This window comes from Accipiter gentilis, chromosome 26 (assembly GCF_929443795.1).
Source record: "Accipiter gentilis chromosome 26, bAccGen1.1, whole genome shotgun sequence".
Lineage (NCBI taxonomy): Eukaryota > Metazoa > Chordata > Aves > Accipitriformes > Accipitridae > Astur > Astur gentilis.
Window position 1 is genome coordinate 14,974,661 of NC_064905.1, and position 19,274 is coordinate 14,993,934.

Below are 19,274 nucleotides of genomic sequence, written 5' to 3' on the forward strand. Positions count from 1 at the left end.
GCGAGGCGAGGCGGAGCGGGGCGGCCCGGGAGCGATGGCGGCGGCGGGGGTGCGGGTGTTGCCCGCCTCGCCCAACTGGTACAGCAGCCGCTGCAGCGACGCCAGCAGCGATGGCCGCCTCTTCGGCTTCGCGGCGAGGCACCGCGTCTGCCTGCTGGATGTCGGCGGCGGCGCCGCACCCGCGTTTTACGGTACCGCTACAACCCACGCCGGCGGGAACACCGGGCCCGTGGGCGACCCTCACTAACCTCCCCCCCTTCCACACACACACGCACGTTTTATACGAGCGCCGCGGGGCCGCCGGGAGCCGCTCGGGCACGTGTGGGGCGGCGGGAACCCCGGGGAGGAGGAGGAGGAGGATGGGGATGGGGATTGGGATGGGGATTGGGGGGTGAGGAAGGCGCCGTTGCGGTCCCGGCGGGGTGGAGGGGGTTCCCATGGCGTTTTCTTGCTGTCGGTGCAGGAGAGCTCATCGGGCACACGGACAGGATCTCCGGGTTCGCGTTTTGCCGCTGTCCCGGGCAGAGCAGCCTCTGCGCCAGCAGCTCCGACGACGGGAGCGTCAAAATCTGGGACGCCGAGGCCCTGGCTCCGGTGGCGGGGTACAGCCTGCACCAGGTGGGTTTTTTCAGGTCTGGCACAGAAAGCAGGGTGACGTTACTTTCACCAAAGGCGACGTTCAAACCCAGTGAAATGAAAACCGTTGAACGCTTCTGGCCAGCTCCTTGTTCTAGCCTGAGGTCTGCAGCGTTGTTACATCACCTTAATAAGCTGTTGGTTACTATCAAAGCCTCAATAAGGGAGTGCGCTCGCGGTGTGAACTCGTTGCCGCTTAACCCAGCTTGCTTTCGTCTTTTCGTCAAGTTATTGTTCCACACAGGACAGACTAAGAGCGTACGTTTGAACAGTTACTGTCTCTCAGGGCAGCATATTGGCAAATACGTCAATCGTGCCAAAGCCCAAAATAACTGAAACGCTTTAGAACTGATTCAGCTGATGCTGGGGAGTACTCACAGATTATTTTCTGCTCGTTATCCTGTGTTAGGTGGTGGTAAGACAGCCTTAAATGTATTCAATTCTCTTTCCTCAGAACACCATCTCAGCATTGCACTGGTCACCCCTTGTGAAAGATTTGATTGTATCCGGTGATGAAAAAGGTATAATTGTTTGTTACTGGCATAACAGAAGTGACAGCCAACAGTTCTTCCCAGAGCCTCGGACAATTTTTTGTCTCACTTGTTCTCCTCACCATGAAAACCTGGTAGCAGTTGGGTAAATATTCATTACGTTTTGTTTTCCCTTCTTCTGTTGAGAGAACCTTACTGTGAATTTTTGCTACACAATTGCAAGGTTATTTTCTTCTGGATTTTTTTTCATTCAGAAATAACATTTAGATTTGATAGACCTGCAAAACATAGGAATCCATAACAATGTAAGTGTCCAGATTTGGTTTGAATCTTTGAAATTTCTTAAAACTGTTATTTTTTAATTAGACTTGACTGGTGTTTGCCACGTTATAGGTTACTTCATCTGAAAAGAATTTCTTAATTTGACTAGGCCTTTGTCAACCACTGCAATTCCAGTCCTTTAGATACCCAAGGCTGTACTGAACAGAGAAGGAACATGAAAGCCCCTTAGACTTAACGATACAGTTCTCTTGAAGGGAGAACACAAGAGGGAAGGAATGAAAGTGATTTGTGATGAAGGGAAAAGTTTTCCTTGTAGAAAAGCCACTGTAGTTTTTAAAGTCTCTGAAAGCTGTATTACTAATGAATGACTGTCATTCTTGAAGCCAAATGTACTACTGGTTGCATTTCTTGAAAAGGCAGCTGCAGGTACACCAGTGCTATACTGCAGCTCCCATTGACCATTAGTCTGCTAGTCCCAGTGCTGCTTGTGATTTGGCTTCTCTGTCTGCAATACAGAGATAGTCATCCTGGTAAAGAGCTTGGAAATCGAGTCAGGTATTATTCCACAAGGATCCAAGAATCTCTTCATTAATTTAAGTCTCCATTTTTAGCTACAAGGATGGCATGGTGGTTATAATTGATATCAGCAGGAAAAGAGAAGTTCTTCATCGGCTAAGAGGCCATGATGATGAAATACATTGTCTGGCCTGGTGCCCTGTGCCTGGTGAAGAAAGGTTACCTGCTTGGCAAGATGAGCTCCAAGGTATGTAGAACTGATTAATAGTTTATGAAGTGATTTTTAGTTCATGTAAATGTCTTTCTAGAGAACTGAATTCCTTATTCATAGAAAGTCATTAAGTAGCTAATCAAAGGTAACCAGTAAGTTCAATTAAAGTCCATTCTGATACAGAGCAATGTATTTTCAGTTAAATTTTTAGAAAGCTTTGAATTTTAAAGTGTAGTAACATGACTTCAATGGTATTCAGTAGTTCCTTCAGAGGAAGGCGAAGTTCCAAATGGGGAGCTGACACAGAGCACAGCCACAAAGAAAGGTTGTTACCTGGCTTCGGGAAGCAAAGATCAGACCATACGAATATGGAGCTGTACTAGAGGCAGAAGTAAGTAAAATTAATAATGTGAGATAAACAATAACAATGTGGTGGAAGAATTCTTCTCTAACTGCAGCCTTCATTTGCTACCCTGATAGTTTAAAGCATGAGGAGTATACTTAAAGCTTCAGATTCACAGGACTTCTTTTTCTCTCAGAGGATTTTGATGTACTAGGTCTAGATGATCCGTCTTCATTCCATAGGTGTAATGACTTTGAAGTTGCCACCCACGAAGAGAAGAGGTGGAGCTGTTGATCCCACTGTTAAAGAGCGCATTTGGCTGACTGTTCACTGGCCTTCTGGTCGTTCCACAGAAATTGTATCCAGCTGTTTTGGGTAAGCAGGGGCACACAGCAGCCTGGGTACCATCAGTAACTGCAGATTCATTTGATACTTAAGGAAGAACTGGGTAGGAGACATTGACACCCCCTTGCTACTTCCTTCCCAGTATAACTGGAGAGAAGACAGGCCAAGGGCTAAAGTGGGAGTTCAGACTTCTAGAAAACTACTATTTGTCCCACAGTTTGTCTGATAATCTAACTGAATATTGACTGCTAACGGTATTAATTGTGGTTTTGCCCATCTACTGGGACAAAATGACATGTCAGTTTTCAGTGTGGTTAACTATGGATATCATTTGTAGGGTGGCATTTGCGTGTGTTTATCTGTGTATAGGCACATGTAGTGGATGTGTGTCTAGCTGTATTACTCTTGTACTTGCAGTATATATAGATGTAATATAGTCTATATATAGCCTATATTATTCTTTTGAAGTGAACAATGAAGTACACGCTTTAAATTTCACAGAGGAGAACTGCTACTCTGGGATTTGAGCCAATCTGGAAAACGCAAGTGGACTCTTTTAGGATCTTCAGAAGGACAAAATCACTCCCGTATTGTGTTCAATCTGAGTTCTGTGAAGCTTCAAGACAAAGAGCTCCTTTTTTCCATTTCAATGGACAGAGATGTAAGAACCATTTATGAAATTAACATAAAAACAGCTGTACATATACAGTTTGACTGACCCTACCCCTTTTAGGGCCACAAGTTTTCTCCTAAAGTGGGTTTATTGCAGCATTTTATAACATCATTGCTTAAAATGTGTTCTGAGCACAGGTTGTATATATTTTTGTTAGTTTATAAGCTCAAGCTTTTACCATGGTGGAGTGAATGGTTATGACATTCTGGACTTGAATGGTAAGCATTTAATACAGGGAGCTTACCATCTCTTTTTCCTGGATGTTTCATTTTAAAAAGGCCTATTTTTCCTTCTTAAAATCATTTCCTTGTACAAACTAAAGCATCTATTTTTTTTTAAGTTTTTGCCTTTTACAGGCAGCAGAGCGCATCCTATTTTCAAGTCAGAAGAGGACCATAGTATTAAAGTATAATCATTTTGTCCACTCCATTACAGTCTTCCAACTATTGCAGCCCTGTCTGTGACATGTAATCCTCTGGGTGCAGATTACATACTATCTCAAGCCTTAAATTTGACCCTTTGATTCTTCATCCATTCAAGCTTTTTTTAACTTGTCATGCCAGTCACTCTACATTTAACCATTCCTTGTTCCTTTAATATTCTTCAGGTGAAGTGCTGGGACCTGTCAACTCTCGATTGTAGCTGGACCATGCCCTCGCTTGGGGGATTTGTCTATAGTCTTGCCTTCTCCCCTGTGGACACAGGCTGCCTTGCCATCGGTGTTGGAGACAGCATGATCCGAGTGTGGAATACTTTGTCCATGAACAATATTTATGATGTTAAAACCTTCTGGCAAAGCATAAAGTCCAAGGTTACAGCAGTAAGTGCGCTTTTGATTCCCCCTTTTTTTTCCTTGTCTCTTTTTGCTCCATTTTTTTCTTTCAAGAATATTTTTCTTTCACTCTGAAAAAGTTTTTTCCCAACTAAAAATATATAAAGCCAAGTTGTTCCTTTTGTACTTGATTCCTTCGGTATACATTTTAGAATCTGGCAACAAATTTTTAGACCTTTTTACAACCCTGGATGCTTGCATTAGATCTAGTGAAAATCAGCTGGAGTCCAGCTGGCTGTTACATTACTTTTTCACTTTTATCCTCCTTCTTTGCTTAATCCATGGTTGCCCTTGCTCTGCTAGGAATTTTGACACTCACAAAAACCAATATGGATGTCTTCAGTTTGGGTTTAACCAGTGGTTGGCCAGGGCCTACTGCCTGGTAAAATTGCTGGCAGCAGTAAAACACAGTAGTTACTCTTGTTTGCAGCAAAAGTTTTCCCACCATCCTACAATATTCTCCATTTCTGTTTTGTAATGCAGATGTCAAACAGCATTTTAATGGTATTCGTCTCTTTCATCCCACTATAGCTGGTCGGGGGGGAGAGCCTTTGATACTCATAGCTGAGTGATCAAGTGGCTGTAGTTGGAAGGGTGGGTATAAGGGGTGGTGCTTGCTCATCAGTTTCAATGTTTTCCTTTTGTTTATTATTTAGAAATCAAGTGTCTGTAGCTTGTGTCCTTACTGGTCTCTCTCTATTTTGCTTGTAGTTATCCTGGCATCCAACTAAGGAAGGCTGCCTGGCTTTCGGAACAGATGATGGAAAAGTTGGCATATTTGACACCTTCTCCAGCAGGTAAGAAAGAGGCTTTCAAATTCATTAGTGTCAGGTCCTGCTCTTATGTTACCATTCATACGTGGTGTGGTCTTTCCCAAGATATATCTTTACTGTTAGACAAGAGTAGGATTAAATTAAAACTAGTCAAACGGTTGGGGTTTCAGTGCGTCTTTTAATCTCTCCATTATGTCTGGTAGCTTCTAAGGTAATCATTGCATAAGGTAAACTTATAATTGCATGACCAGAGATCACCGTGTGGGAGGACATCAGTCAAGGAAGATTTTAGCTAGAAAGACGTTTTCAGAGAATGAAAAGCAACATGTAGGTGAAGGTCATCAGGACAGTTTTGTTATGATTTTAGTAGTGTACTACAGGAGATGTTAAAGAAGGCTTGGTTGAGCCGTCGCTTTAGTATGTTAAAGTACCTGGTGTCCATTTTCACCACTGGAAATACATCGCTTTGATTTCTTTCTTTTTTTTTTAATTTCCCTTTGCTGAAATCTGGCTGACCCTGCTTCCTTATCTTCCTGCCCAGTGCTAAGAATAAGCCACCTCAGATCTCCAGTACTTACCACAAGAAGACTGTATACACATTAGCCTGGGGGCCTCCAACTCCTCCTCTGTCTTCTGGTGAGTCTTCCAGTGCCTTGTCACAAAGCAGAACATCCATGCAGAGCACACAGATGCCATGAAGTTAGTATGCCCTCCCTTCTTAGGAAAAGGAACCCTGTTTGCTTGGTAGCAATCCTCTCTAGCACCTAATAATGCATTCTGCTTGAGGAATTGTTAATAGTTTTGCAAGGGGGCAAAACAATCTCTTCTAGTTTTTGAATTCTGGTAGCCTCAGGAAATAGGTGGCAGTGGTGTACCACACCTCTGCACTTACTTCAAGGTATTACAGAACAATAAGTGTCTGCACGGGCTTCCTGTAGTAACTGCATCGGATCAAGTATGGGTTCCTTAGCTCCAGAATTATGTTTCTACCATTTGAACTAACCAGAACAGCTCCATTAGCTCTTCTTGCACAACTTGAATTTTTTTGAGGACCAAACTTTAAAGGGAATTTTAAGGCTTGAAGTGATTGTGCTATGCAGAGATCTGTTGGTAGAAATGAGAGGTCCTTTCAGAGGACTGTATTGTTAGAATTTCTTGCTGCTGGATCACAGGCAATTGAAGCATGTATAGCCTTTTAAAATAATGTTTTGATGTATAGTGGGAGTGATTACTTCTGGGAGGACTGATGAAGAACATAGTATATTTAGCTTTTTTACTCTGTTGGATAGGAGAAGGTGAACAGCCCTCTGTAACTTTGTATAGCTGTGCTGGAGAAGGTATTGTTTTTCAACACAACCCCTGGAAGCTTAATGGAGAGGCAAATGACATCAACAAAGTCATCCGAGACACTAATTCAATCAAAGTGAGTATGATTTGGGGGGGGGGGGGAAGGGGGAGGGGGAGGTTATGGATTCATGATAACCATGTCATAGTTTCTGTGGCCTTGTAGTTGTAGGTTTTTGATTTTGCCTCAATGATGAATCTGTAATAAATAGAAAATTTGAAACCTGCAGTCTCCACAGATGAACTTCAGTGACACTTATTGACTCAAACTACTTAAGCTGTTTATGTGTTTGTCCCTGAAAAAGGGTCTTTTTTTTCCCCCCAATGTCAACATGGCACATTGGCTCCTGGCATCAGTTACTTAGGTTTCTACTGTGTAATTTACTTAACCAGAAAAGTTAAATTGAAGTATAGGGTCTGGTTTTAAGGCTGTGTGTGGCTGTTTAAAATAATTAGTTCATACAGAGCTTTCCATTTTCAATGCACTTAAAGTAATATCCTGAATAATGTCATAGCTTAGATCCCATAGTGGGCTTGCATGAATTAACTACCTCAACTTCTCTAGTTCTCATTTCAAATGTTAACTTTTTCTTTTTTAAATAAATTTTGCAGTAAAGGCAGTCATGATTTTGCAGGAGTCTGTTTCCATTTATGCTGCAGCTAGTGCAGAGTGTTTGGTGATAACTGACCATAACATCTTTGCAAGTGTGATCAGTCATTTCTTAGTTGAAAGTACAAAATAAGTGAAGTGGGTTAGATCTTCAGTTGCTTTAAGTCAGCATAAGTCAGCTGAAGTCAATCAAACTATATTGATTTGTATTAGCTGGGTTTTAGCTTCTTACTTGAATAGAAGACTCACTGGGGATTGAGAGACTAATGTCACAGGCAATGAAATGATCATTTTTAGGCATCTAAATTGTAAACTGTGAGTAACTTTCATCTGAATTAGAAAGAACAGAAATAATTACAAGTAAGCTTTGATTTCTTTTGAAATATGATAGAATTTGCTTGCATCTGGGGCTTTCCAAGGAGCATAAGGAGATCAAGCATAAAGGTCCTACGGGAATCCAGACAAACTTCCTTTGAGACATGCCACTGAACTAATAAAAATAATCACTGGTTCTTTTATCAGTTCATTCAGTCTTTCTTAATTGCTCAAGCTTATGTCACTGCTACAAAAGCAATGGACCCATTTGTGACTTTTATTTTGTAGACTAATTGCAACTCTGTCCAGTTGCCAGTCTTGCTCTGTTGACTGTATGTGAGAGAGATTTAAGAGGTTTTGGCAATAGTTGTGTCTTCTTTCTACAGCACAAACTGCCTGCGCGTACAGAGATCAGCTGGAAACCAGATGGCAAACTCTTAGCTCTTGGCAATGAAGATGGGTATGTTTCACTTCTAGGTCAAGGTGGTGTATGTGCTGATCTTGACTAGAATCACTGTAGTGAAGCAAAAGTACTTTTTGTTGCCCTGGTTTGCCTCTGTTCTTTCACTGCCAATGTATTTGAATTGTGATAATACAGCACTGCTTGCTGTTATTTGGTTTAGCTGCTCTTGGCATGGAGGATCCATATCATCATGTTAAATTATTTTTCAACTCATGGTTGAAACGAGCTTTTGCTGATGTACTAAACGAAGGTTTGAGTTGAATCCAAAAAAGAAAACCTCATTTAGTTACTCTATTTCATGTCCTGTAATTTTCCTCATGCAATGTAACAAAAAAAATTACCATTTTCACTGACTACTGGAATTCTTACACTGTTGTTCTTGCATTTCAGATCAATTGAAATATTTCAGGCACCAACCTTGAAGTTGCTCTGCACTATCCAGCAGCATCATAAACTGATTAATGCTATTCGTTGGCATCATGAGCATGGGAGCCAGCCAGAGCTGAGTTACTTGATAGCTTCAGGGTCAATCAATGCCACTATTTATGTGCATAATCTGAAGAGCATCGTAGGTAACCATTTGCAGATTATATTCCAAGTCTTGGCATCTTGTTTTGGTTTACTGCCAGTTTGTCTTGCTGGCCATACTTGATCCTTTTGTTTTTCTTTCAGAGAGCTCTTCAGAAAGTCCTTTGACAATAACAGAGCCTTTTCGAACTCTGGCTGGGCACACAGCTAAAATCACAAGTCTGTCTTGGAGCCCCCACCATGAGGGAAGATTGGTATCTGCTTGCTATGATGGCACAGCACAGGTATTGTTCCACAGACACTCAGAAATATATTTCTTTTAGTTTCAAATCATCCATTCTACGGTGTTTTAGAACCAAGATGACTAAACAGCAAAGCTTCTCTTGTGAGATAAACTACTGAAGTACTGCAAATTTACCCTTGGTAACCATCTCCTGGTTCTGAATACCTGATATGCAGGTATCCGTATGTTTTTGCGACTTGCAAATTGATTTGTAAGTCCAGTGACTATTGTTTTCATATTAGCACTTTTGGATCCTTAAAAAAGAAGGATGTTATGCAAATGTATTGATGAAAACAAAGGAAGACCTGAATTTTCTCCATTTGCATGTTGGTATTTGAAATACCTACAAGTACAAATCACTGAAGAGAAAATGCAGAGTATTAGGGGAAGATGAGGCTTTCTGAGTAATTGGATTTCTTTCTTGTTTATAAGGTATGGGATGTTATGAAGGAAGAGCCACTCTGCAACTACCGAGGGCACCAGGGCAGGCTACTGAGTGTCCAGTGGTCACCAGTGGATTCAGATTCTGTTTATACAGGAGCAGATGATTTTTCTGTTCACAAATGGCATATCTCAAAGCAGGAGCATACACGGCCTCCTCAGGGTAAGTATATTGAAACAGAAGATCCTTTCCTGAAGATAATGTTGGAGCTGGTAAATAGAGGGTTACCACATTGAAATGGTATGGTAAGTTTTTATGCTGAATTCCAAATCTGTCTGCTACCTCTTCAGGAATAAACTGTCTAGGTGTAAATTGAGTTGTATCCTTATTTGGAAACTAAATGTTGAACTTCAGAGACAGACAGCTAATACACTAAAAATCTCTACAGATATTATCAGGGTAACTTTTGCAAACTTTTACAGGCAAAAAGAGCATAGAATTAGAGAAAAAAAGAAGTATGCAACCAAAAGTCAAAACCAAAAAGAAGAAAAAGCCTACAGAAAAGAGTCCAGCCAAGCAGGATCTAAGTGATACCATGAATGGAGATGAGAGCGGGAAGGAAATGTTGCTAGAGGAAAATGGAGTGTCGGACCATGAAGGAGAAAAAGCGGCTCAGGAGGCAGAGTTGCCTGATAAAGTCTCCACAACTGGTAATAAACAAATCATCTTAGTTCAATGGTTCCCAGATTGTTTAGACCTCGGATCATCACCAAATTTAATGTTTTCATGCAGATTTTGTCATAATATGGTTTTATTGAAATAGTCCACTTGAAGGAAATACAGTTTTGGAATGCCTTTCATAATTTTCTAAACTAGTTTGGGACTAATTGTCTTTAAATAAGAACATTCTGGCCTAATGAACAAAGTTACTGTGTTTGAATTGAAACAATGTCATTTTTGATCAGTGTTGCCTTCTGGTGATAAATTTTACAATACTGGTGGATGTTTGTTAGTGTCTGTTGACATCTTATTTAGCTTTGTGACAGTTCTGTAACGTTTTCTTAGTATTTCCTTTCCCTAAAAAGCTATTAAGTTCTATGGCAAAGCAAAGCTTAGTTTCTGTATATTTCAAAATTAATGTAATAGAATGTGAATATGTCAAGTATTCTGCTATGGGCTTTTTCATGTATTGTTTTTTCCTTTTTTTATCACTTGTTTTATCACTTAACTCCACAGTGTCCAAGGATACATTTTCATCTACATATGATTATTCTTCATTCAGCTTGCCAAAGCCTTTTGTGACCCAGAAAGCTACTCCTGTGAAAAAGGATCTGCCGAAAGAGAAACCAAGTTAGTATGTTTCAGGGACTTTTTAACAGTCCTGCATCAAGGCAGAGTTCCTCATTCTAGGCTTCTGTTTGGCTGCAGCTTCCCTTCCTAATGTGACACCAAATAAGTGCCAGAGAAAGAAGAGTGTGCTTTTAACATCTCTTAAACGCTTTAAATTGCTGCTTCTTTTATTTGCCCTGCTTGTCAGGTCAATTGAGTAGTAGTTTAATGTGGGCTTTGATATTGCCTTTTAGTTGCTAGTTTCATTCCAGGCAAGATGGGCAGAAAAATATGCAAAGCGATCAGTATTCAGAAGTCAGAGTTGTCATAATGGAGATGCATCTGGCACTTGAGCATCTGGTTTTTGTTTTCCTGTGTGAGGAAGAGGGGGTTTTGGAATACGTTGGGGAGTTCTGCTGTAGGAGACTTGTAACCATGCAGCAGTGACTAAAATGTGTCTGATTTTGCAGCTTCTGATGCTTCTCTGAAGAAGAGGAAGCCTCGTTCTATTCTACCCTTCAGCACATTCATGGATCACAGATCAAAAGATGAATTGCATCAGGACTGCTTGAGGCTGGCTACATGTCTGAAAACCAAAGGTATCAGTCTAAAACTAAAATACTTAAAGGGTAGGTGCTCTAAAGTATTCAGAAGCATGTGTCCAAGGACTTGACTTTGACCACTAGGCATTATTTTTTTAAAATCCTTACCTTTATCAAAATGTGTGACTAGCTGTGATCTCTTACCTAACTTCTCTTGTAGTGTTTCAGCACTCTGTAGCTACTCCAGACAGGTTTTGAGTAGGATCCTATGTTGTGGAGATAGGGTAGAATTGTCTGCATACATGCAAAGTGTTTTTCACCTTTGAAAGTACAATATGGGCAGGAGAAAATAAGCCATGAGGGAGATGTTTGTATTCTCACAGTATTGTTCCCCAGAGCATGCAAAGGAATGTGTTACGTTTGATTTAGAGTAAATGTTCTGCACAAACATGGTCCTTCTAACCAAATTTAGTAAGTTCTAAGTGTAGATCTGCAAATTGTTAAATCTGCTATACAGGAAAGAAAGTAGAAGACATAACCATTGCTAGTGAGTGACTTGGCAGGTCCCAGTTCCCAGTGTTGTACCAAATCTTAAACATTCATTCTTTTTATCTGGTTCAGATAATAATGAAGATGTGTCCCCTGACCTCAAGGATCGCATCCACTTGGGGCTGTTCGCAGACAGGGCTTCTCTGCACAAGATGATTGATGTGGAAGGTAAGTGGAACAATGAATCCACTTTGACAGTATGTCCATCATAACTGGTAACATTCAAGGAGTAAACAAATTGGGAAAAATACTTCAACTTTCTTTACTGTGGATTAAAATGTAGGATTAAGAATGCAGTTCTGTGTGAAAAGAAGAAAAGATGTATTTTTCCCAAATAGTTTTTACGTCTTCCAGATGCAAACCTGCAATACCCTGAGCTTGAATAATCTCATTTTTGCCAAGTTATTTTTCTATGGCAAAAAATGCTATTGCACTCATGCTGATAGAAGTGTGTTTGCTTCCAACAGGAAAACAACACTTGGAGAACGGGCATCCAGAGCTCTTTCAGCAGCTCATGTTGTGGAAAGGAGATATGAAGGGTGTCCTCCAGGCAGCTGCTGAGAGGGGAGAGCTAACAGACCAGCTAGTAGCAATCTCGCCCATGGGTATGTTTGTTCTTGTAACACATAAGCAGATGGAATTAGCTGCCAAGCGTAGCCTCATTGTGATTGTTCTGAGTTTGAAACTCATGATTGTTCCAGACTGGAAGGAGGTTGCTTCTTTAACTGCCTGATAACAAAAATCAAACACAAAACATATCCTATTTATGACAAAGAACCTGGACATTTCCACAAGCACCCTTACGTTGGGATAGCAGGAAATGGAGAGGTTTCCTTTGGGACTTCTTGAAGGAGCAGGCCCATCCTTCCAAGTACAAAGTTGGTTCTTTGTAATATGTAGCAGTCCTTCCAGCTTGCTGTTGGTTTAAATGTGCTTTTAAGGTATTTTACTGGTAGTGAAGTCCTACGGTCATGTTCAAGCCCTAGCTGTTTCATTGACTCAGTGACTTGTATTGGGATGGTTAAGAAACAAGAAACTAATCTGGGGCAGAGGAGGGGTACATGTTGAAGAAACTGGTGATGATGTCATCCCACAGGAATTCTTCCACTTTTAAAACTCTGCCTCCAATTGTACTGCCTTCTCTTTTGCAGTTGGATATCAGGCCTGGGTTTGGACAGTAGAAGCCTTTGTGAAACAGCTGTGTTTTCAGGAGCAGTATGTGAAGGCTGCCTCCCATCTTCTGTCCATACATAAAGTGTATGAAGCTGTGGAGCTCCTGAAAGTGAACCATTTTTACAGGTTGCTGTATATTTATGTTTAGGATTTGCTCTTGTTTTCTGTTGGGGTAGATTTGACATTTTGGTTCACTTTTTGTGCACAGCCAATTAACTTTTGTATTTGGTTTCCCTTATGTGCATTAGGGAGGCAATTGTAATTGCTAAGGCCAGGTTGCGTCCAGAAGACCCAGTTCTGAGGGATCTGTACACCAGTTGGGCAGCTCTGTTAGAAAAAGACGGTCATTATTCCATGGCTGCCAAATGGTGAGTGTTACTGGGAAGAAGACAGACCTGGTTCCATGCCTGAAAAAAAGAAGGTTCTTGGTTTTGTAGCAGCTGAAATCTGTTAACTGGTCTGGTCATTATTTGTCTGAGGTGCTTTCTCAGCCTGATCTCACTAGACTTCTAGGAGCCCCAGAGGGCAGTTCAGAGCAGAAGGTCCAAATGCCATACTACAGTAGAGCCATCTAGTCTAGCGAGACTAAGATTAGGATGTATACAAAAAGACTGTGATGTTTCCAACCTTTCCACTGGAAATGTGCAGTGCAAGAGTTCATCTTGAGTTTCTTTAGGCCTTCACTAATATCCTAATCGCTGGGTTCTCCTCCTCCAGCTAGAGTGCTTCAAATTTGTGACTACCAAAATTAATAATAACACTTGAAGTATTTTGCTGGAATAGTGTCCTTTGCTTGATGCTGGCATTGAGTGCCAGCTTGATGATGCTTGAGTTCTGGCATTTTTGAGGGTGTTCACACTTGGGAAAGGATTCGGATGAAATCCAGAGAAATGCAGTATGGATAAACTACTGCATATAACTTTTGTCTCTTGAATCTATTTATTTCTATTTCTCATCCAAGCCGTACGTGGTATGCACACCACCAGAGGTTTCAGTCCAGGTTTTTAGGCTGTGTGACTTTCCCTTTGTAGCTTTGCATCAGATCAAGCACCATATGTCTGTAGTAAACTTTGGTAAGACAAAGTGATGAGAGCTCTGAGAACCTGTGGAAAATAGAGGTTTATCTTCACTTGTATGTTTGTGCTATTGTGTTGCAATACAATTTTTAAATGGTATTTTAGTACTAATCAAGTCAATTTGCTTTTATCTCTTTTCAGTTACTTGGGGGCTTCCTCACCCTATGATGCGGTTAAGGTGTTAGCAAAAAAGGGCGATGTGACATCCCTTAAAACTGCTGCTGAGCTTGCATTGATATCTGGAGAGGAGGAGTTGTCAGCAACTTTGTCTTTCAGATGTGCCCAAGACTTGCTGTTATCCAGGAACTGGGTGGGAACTCAGGCAGTCCTTCAGCAACATAAAACTTTATTTGTGAGTCTGGTCGTTTCCTTTCTGCTTTCTTTAGCATTGTCTCTCTCCAGATGAACTTGGCACCACTTCCCATATGTTAATAGTCCAAGGTAGTCCTTTGAGCTGGTTTAGCCTCAAAATACTTTTCTAGTCTATTGCAATGACCATATGAAAAAGCATGAGCCTCTGCAGAGGCAAAGGGCCCATGGTGGGGAGGCACATAGGCTCTATGCTTGTTAGTTACATGAGAGGTAGTTGAGAAAAGTGGGATTTTATTTTAGGTATGTAATACTGATCATAAGAAGAAAAAAGTGAAGGAAAGTATCACCGTTTACATGAAGGGAACAAGTGAGCTAACTGTAAATCCACCTGCTGGAGGCTTAATCCAAAAGTCCGTTTTCATGCGGACTGAGAAGCAGAAGGCTAGCTTAGCTTGTTCTGACGTTGCCTTCTGACCTTACAGTCTCTGAGCCTATCAGTATTGTTCTTTGGTAGGTGCAATTGTGAAACAGTCGATCATCAACAAGCTACTGCTAGCCATGATGTTCTTAAATTTGTCTACCTGCTGTGGTTAGTAAGGGATTGGTGGGTTTTTTTAGCAGCAGTTCAGTGCTCTTTTTTTTTCTTTTTTTTTTTCCTTGTTAAAGGGACAAAGACTTGTTTTCTGCCTTAATGAACTGCTTTGCAAGTGCCTTAGTGAAAGAAATCCCTCTGATCGAAAGAGCCCCGTACCTCCCTGTTATCACAACTGGGAGCTGAACAGAGACACCTCATTTTTTGACATGGTGATAGAAGTGTGGCAGAATGTATTGGGCATGGACAGCACTGAACAAGCCACATGTGCATGGGAGCAGCTGTGCAGTATTGAGCATCCTCCTTCTACCAGCAACACACACCCAAAGCAGGTAAATGGCTTTAGATCTGTATACACATTAAGCCTCACTATGGCATACACAGTAAAACACAGCCAGTTCATGGTGTTGTGCCAGCCATTCCCAGCGGACTGATGTCTGCACCCTGCTGCAGGATGAAGTTATAATCTGGGAGAAGTAGACGATAGGCAGCTGGGATGGCTTGCATAGCCACTAGTCTGTTTCTGCGTTTGTTTCTGTGCAGGGTAAGAACTGATGTACGGTGTCAGTGATGAGCCTTTGGTGTGCTCCCACTTCTCATCTGTTTAGTAGGACACGTGCAAGCACAGCTGCTGATTTTACAGTTACAAGTAATGTAAAAGTGCTCTACCTCCTGCATGAAGGAGACTATGTAAATTGCATTGTTGTTAAAATTGCTTTTGGTTAAGTCATGTGCTTCTGTGCTCTTCCACAAGGGTCATAAGCTGTGAGTAATTCATACGTTGCAGTAAAACTATTAATCATGCTCTCTGGTGCTTCCTGTAGGTGCTTTTCCATATCTCCCATGACCTGACCCTTGCAGCCCTGGGCTATCACACTGCTACCTGGGATGAGGCAGTGAAAAGTATTCTTGGAGCTGTGAGCCGCAGTTATGATGCTGGTAATTTCACTCTGATGCAAGAGATTTGCAGTATCATCCTTCCTGAAGGTAAGTCTCTTAGTCCTGGCACTGACACAGATATGGGTAATCTTCCTTGTAAGCATAGCTGTGTGTCCATTAATATTACTAGACATAATGATGTTTGGAAGGAGCCAGACATACCCATATATATATGGAAACCAGTGGCATTTGGCTAGTGCAAGGGCTGTTGGGCGATCAAAATTCCTGACTGTGGAAGCAAGCTCAGCAGTGTCACCTGGTATGGGTGATGTAAGAAACTGAGCAAATTCTGTTCTGTAAGGCAGATGGGGACATTGGAAAGCTGTATTCATCTCATAGTCGCATATCACTCCAAGTGGCCCTTCCCTTCATTCTTGCAGAGTATGCAGTGTATTTATTTTGCAGATCTTGATCGTGTGACTTGATGTGCAGCTTGGGACCAAGGAAGTTTGCTGTAGATGATGAGAACATGCAGTCTCATGCTAGCTAGAACAGAGTATTGTGTTTAAAAAGATGCCAAAGATGTCTGCCTTTGCTTTTCTGCTTCCTGCACCTCTCTGCCAGCATCTGAGTAAATCTATGGTTTGGGTCTCTAGGATAGCCATTCATTTACCACATCTGGTCTTTTCTTTGAAAATATCTGTAGTCAATTTGTAATCCTTTTTTCATTATTAGGCTGTGATAACCTGAGACACAAACTGGACAGTACAAATTCTCAGAGCATGGATGCTTGCAGAAGTTTAGAGGGCTTTGTGGCTTATGGACTGCTGTATGACCTGTGGTGGAATCCACCCAAAGACTCCCTTGTCTTGCAAAAGGCTGGTTTGGATCCTGTACTCTGTCCCAGTGAGCAGACAGCTCTTGAGAAGAGTTATGTTTCAGGTCAATCCTCCTCTGAAGAAACTCGTGATCAAACTGCAGTTCAGATGGATGAAAACCTCAGCAATACAACTGAAGCTCATAGGTGTGAGACAGAAAATGACTCAAGAACTAGCTCAGTCGATTTGGTAGACAGACAGTCAAAGCTGAGAGGCTGCAAAGTGCTTCTTTCAGAAGAGATTGCTGCTTTACAGAACACCCAGAGAGATATAGCTGAGGTCCAGCAGATTTTAGCAGATATGATCCGCCAGCATCAGCAGCAGAGGAACAACCTCCAGGAAAACACAAATGGAAGCACCCAGGAAAGCAACCTGCAGCAGAGTTCAGAGACAGAATCGGACAAACCATGCTCTGACAGCAACCAGATGAATGGGTAAGCTTCAGAACATGAATGAATGAATGGATTAAGCAATACTGGTTTTTTGTGTGTGTTTCTGCAGCAAATTTCCCGTTTAGCTTATTTTGCCTCTAATCTCAAGCTTGTCACCCAGGGACACTTCAACATACAGCTCGAAAGTCTTGCATTTCCCTGGGGCTGAACTACCATGTGCATAAACTTACTAAATCTGAATAACTTCCTGATAACACAGGGTGTGTTGATACAGTGAATAAACAGGGCAGCTTGAAAATGGGAGGATAATGAAAAGGACAAGCATGATCTAAGAGGTCTGTCTCTTTGTTGAACAATTATTTGGGACTTTGGCAAGAATGAGCTGGAGCGTATGACGCTTGTCCAACTCTCTCCTGTGTATCCTGTACAGGAGGGAGGCTAGGTAGTCATTTAAGCAAAACAGTTACTCATGTCACCTGCTCTTTCCTTGACAGTAAAGATGAAGTAAAGGAACCAATTACACTCCCTGAGCTAACAAAGCAGCTTCTAAAAGCAAAGCAGAAACTAGCAGAATTTCCAGACAATTTAAAGGTAAGTTTTCAGAAGAGGCATTGTGGTTCTGAAAAAGACAAGTCTTTTTGTAAGGGCAGCCTCATCACAGAATCCCTTTCATACAGAAAGTAAGGAACAGTAATTTTCTTTGTGATCCTATGGCAATTTTGAGAGAGAATTGACACATGGCACCAGAGTGATTTCCGCCCCCCCCCCCCCCCCCCCCCCAGCATAACTTTCTCCATGCAGTTGGAAAGCGTAGGTAAAGCTCATGCATGGGAGAACTCAATGAGATATTCTGTATGAATCTCTCCCATGCATTTTAAAAGTAATCCCTTGCTACTTAGAATTATGTATGCAAAAACAGTTTTGATAAACAGTGAAATCAGAAGTGTAAGGTATAGAATGGCATTTATACATTAGGAACTGTAGAAACTACCTATCACATGTTTGAAAACAATGTTTCTTAGGCTGTCTCATCATCTCTGTTCTCAAGTTGATAATGTAACTAAAGTTAATCATGGTTATTGTGCAAGATGGGGCAAACCTGGTTAAAAGTGAGCTAATGCACTGGAAGAAGAGAAAGAAATATACCTGACTCATGACTATCTGTTCCAAAAATACTACAAAGCAGTGGCTTTACAGAGCTGGCTGCCTGAATATGTTGAACAATTATAATTGAAAGAGTAGACATCACCTCATGTTCCTTTTTTTGCAGGTCTTCCCGTTCCCCGACGTGCTGGAGTGCTGCCTTGTACTCCTTCACATTGGATCCCAGTGCCCTCCTGAACTACGTGAAGAGGCATTGGATCTCCTTAGGAAAGATAGTAGTGCTAATATTTATAAAAAGGCTGGCAGGAGGTTCTTGACATGACACTTTGAGACCAAACTGTCTCCTTTGAGCTGTCTACAGCTACTTAACACCAAGGCTGTTCTTTCTTCAAGTGAAGGCTTGTTTTGATGGCTGTGTTTATTTTTGATAAAACTAAAAAAATAATCAGGTCTACATACAGACTCAGTTGTGGTCATCAACTACTACTACTTAAGGAGACTGTGTTAGAAAATTGAAAAGCAGTAGGTTGTGGCCTTGAACTGTATACAGGATTTTTGTATAGTCTTTTTTTTTTCATTTGTTGGAAGTTATGCTAATGAAAGCTCTTGCTATTTACATGTAAGAGAAACAGTTTTGAGCAGCTGTATCAGTCTTTCAGCAGAGGAATAGTAGCTGCCCTCAGGAAAAACAATGGTTTCTATAAGCAAACTGACCCTTAAGCCAGAACTGTTCTTAAAAGCATTGTGAGTTTATTTTCCCTCTAAATAAAGTCTTCTACCACCATGAACTGGCATTTAATTTGATGGATAGAAATCGGTATCAATCAAGAGCAAATGTATTAATAAGAAGCCTGTCTTTGGGGGGCGTGGGGTGTTAAATGTACATAAATCAACTCAGTAGATGAAACAAGTCTGTCTTTGTGCAATGAAGCCACCTGTACAATGTAAAAGATTTCACCCTCCCCTTTATATTTGTTTCCAGCATGACTAGCAAGAGATAAGGGATTTCTCCAGGTCAAGAAAAGTCTCTGCTTTTGGCAACATCCATGGCTGAATAAACTGCTTTTTGCTACACTGATGGTAAATTTGAGGTACTATCATGTTATCTAGAAAAGCTGCTATTCTACAAGTGCCAAAACCAATCATAGATTGTGTAGTTTTGAACATGCAACATTTTGGACCAGTCATACAGCTTACCTAAAGGCTTTGCCTGTCTTGTTAGAAAAACTAATTCTTCCTAACAGAAGAACAAGGTTCTACAAGCCTCAGCGGACACAGCATTTATCTTGGTAATTTGTAGAAGCAAGTTTTTAAATGCAGCAGAAAAGTTGATGGGGGGAAAGTTTGGTAAGTACAATGAAGATTATTGTTTAAGAAAAAAAGTAGGAGGGATGGGTTTCTTACATCAAGATTCTTCCAGC

The 19,274-nt window shown here is 41.2% G+C and overlaps 1 protein-coding gene across 4 annotated transcripts; it reads left to right on the plus strand.

The window, feature by feature from the left end:
- The first annotated feature begins 3 nt into the window (after window positions 1-3).
- On the plus strand, window positions 4-18,931 carry GEMIN5 (gem nuclear organelle associated protein 5). 4 transcript variants are annotated; one of them, XM_049829645.1, is made up of 28 exons: window positions 4-191; window positions 464-618; window positions 1,091-1,272; window positions 2,021-2,172; window positions 2,396-2,527; window positions 2,722-2,854; window positions 3,326-3,485; window positions 4,105-4,317; window positions 5,041-5,126; window positions 5,644-5,738; window positions 6,392-6,525; window positions 7,758-7,831; window positions 8,225-8,406; window positions 8,507-8,646; window positions 9,078-9,249; window positions 9,510-9,737; window positions 10,264-10,377; window positions 10,827-10,955; window positions 11,520-11,615; window positions 11,915-12,052; window positions 12,599-12,746; window positions 12,869-12,988; window positions 13,838-14,048; window positions 14,675-14,932; window positions 15,425-15,587; window positions 16,215-16,791; window positions 17,244-17,340; window positions 18,020-18,931. In XM_049829645.1, the coding sequence occupies exons 1-28, from the start codon at window positions 35-37 to the stop codon at window positions 18,173-18,175; spliced, it is 4,602 nt and encodes a 1,533-aa protein (XP_049685602.1). In that variant the 5' UTR covers window positions 4-34; the 3' UTR covers window positions 18,176-18,931. The 4 variants fall into 4 exon arrangements, with proteins under 4 accessions (XP_049685602.1, XP_049685604.1, XP_049685606.1 ...); XM_049829647.1 differs by having other exon boundaries at window positions 2,399-2,527; window positions 5,644-5,739; window positions 6,390-6,525; XM_049829649.1 differs by lacking the exons at window positions 4-191; window positions 464-618 and having other exon boundaries at window positions 1,088-1,157; window positions 5,644-5,739; window positions 6,390-6,525.
- The last annotated feature ends 343 nt before the right edge of the window (window positions 18,932-19,274 follow it).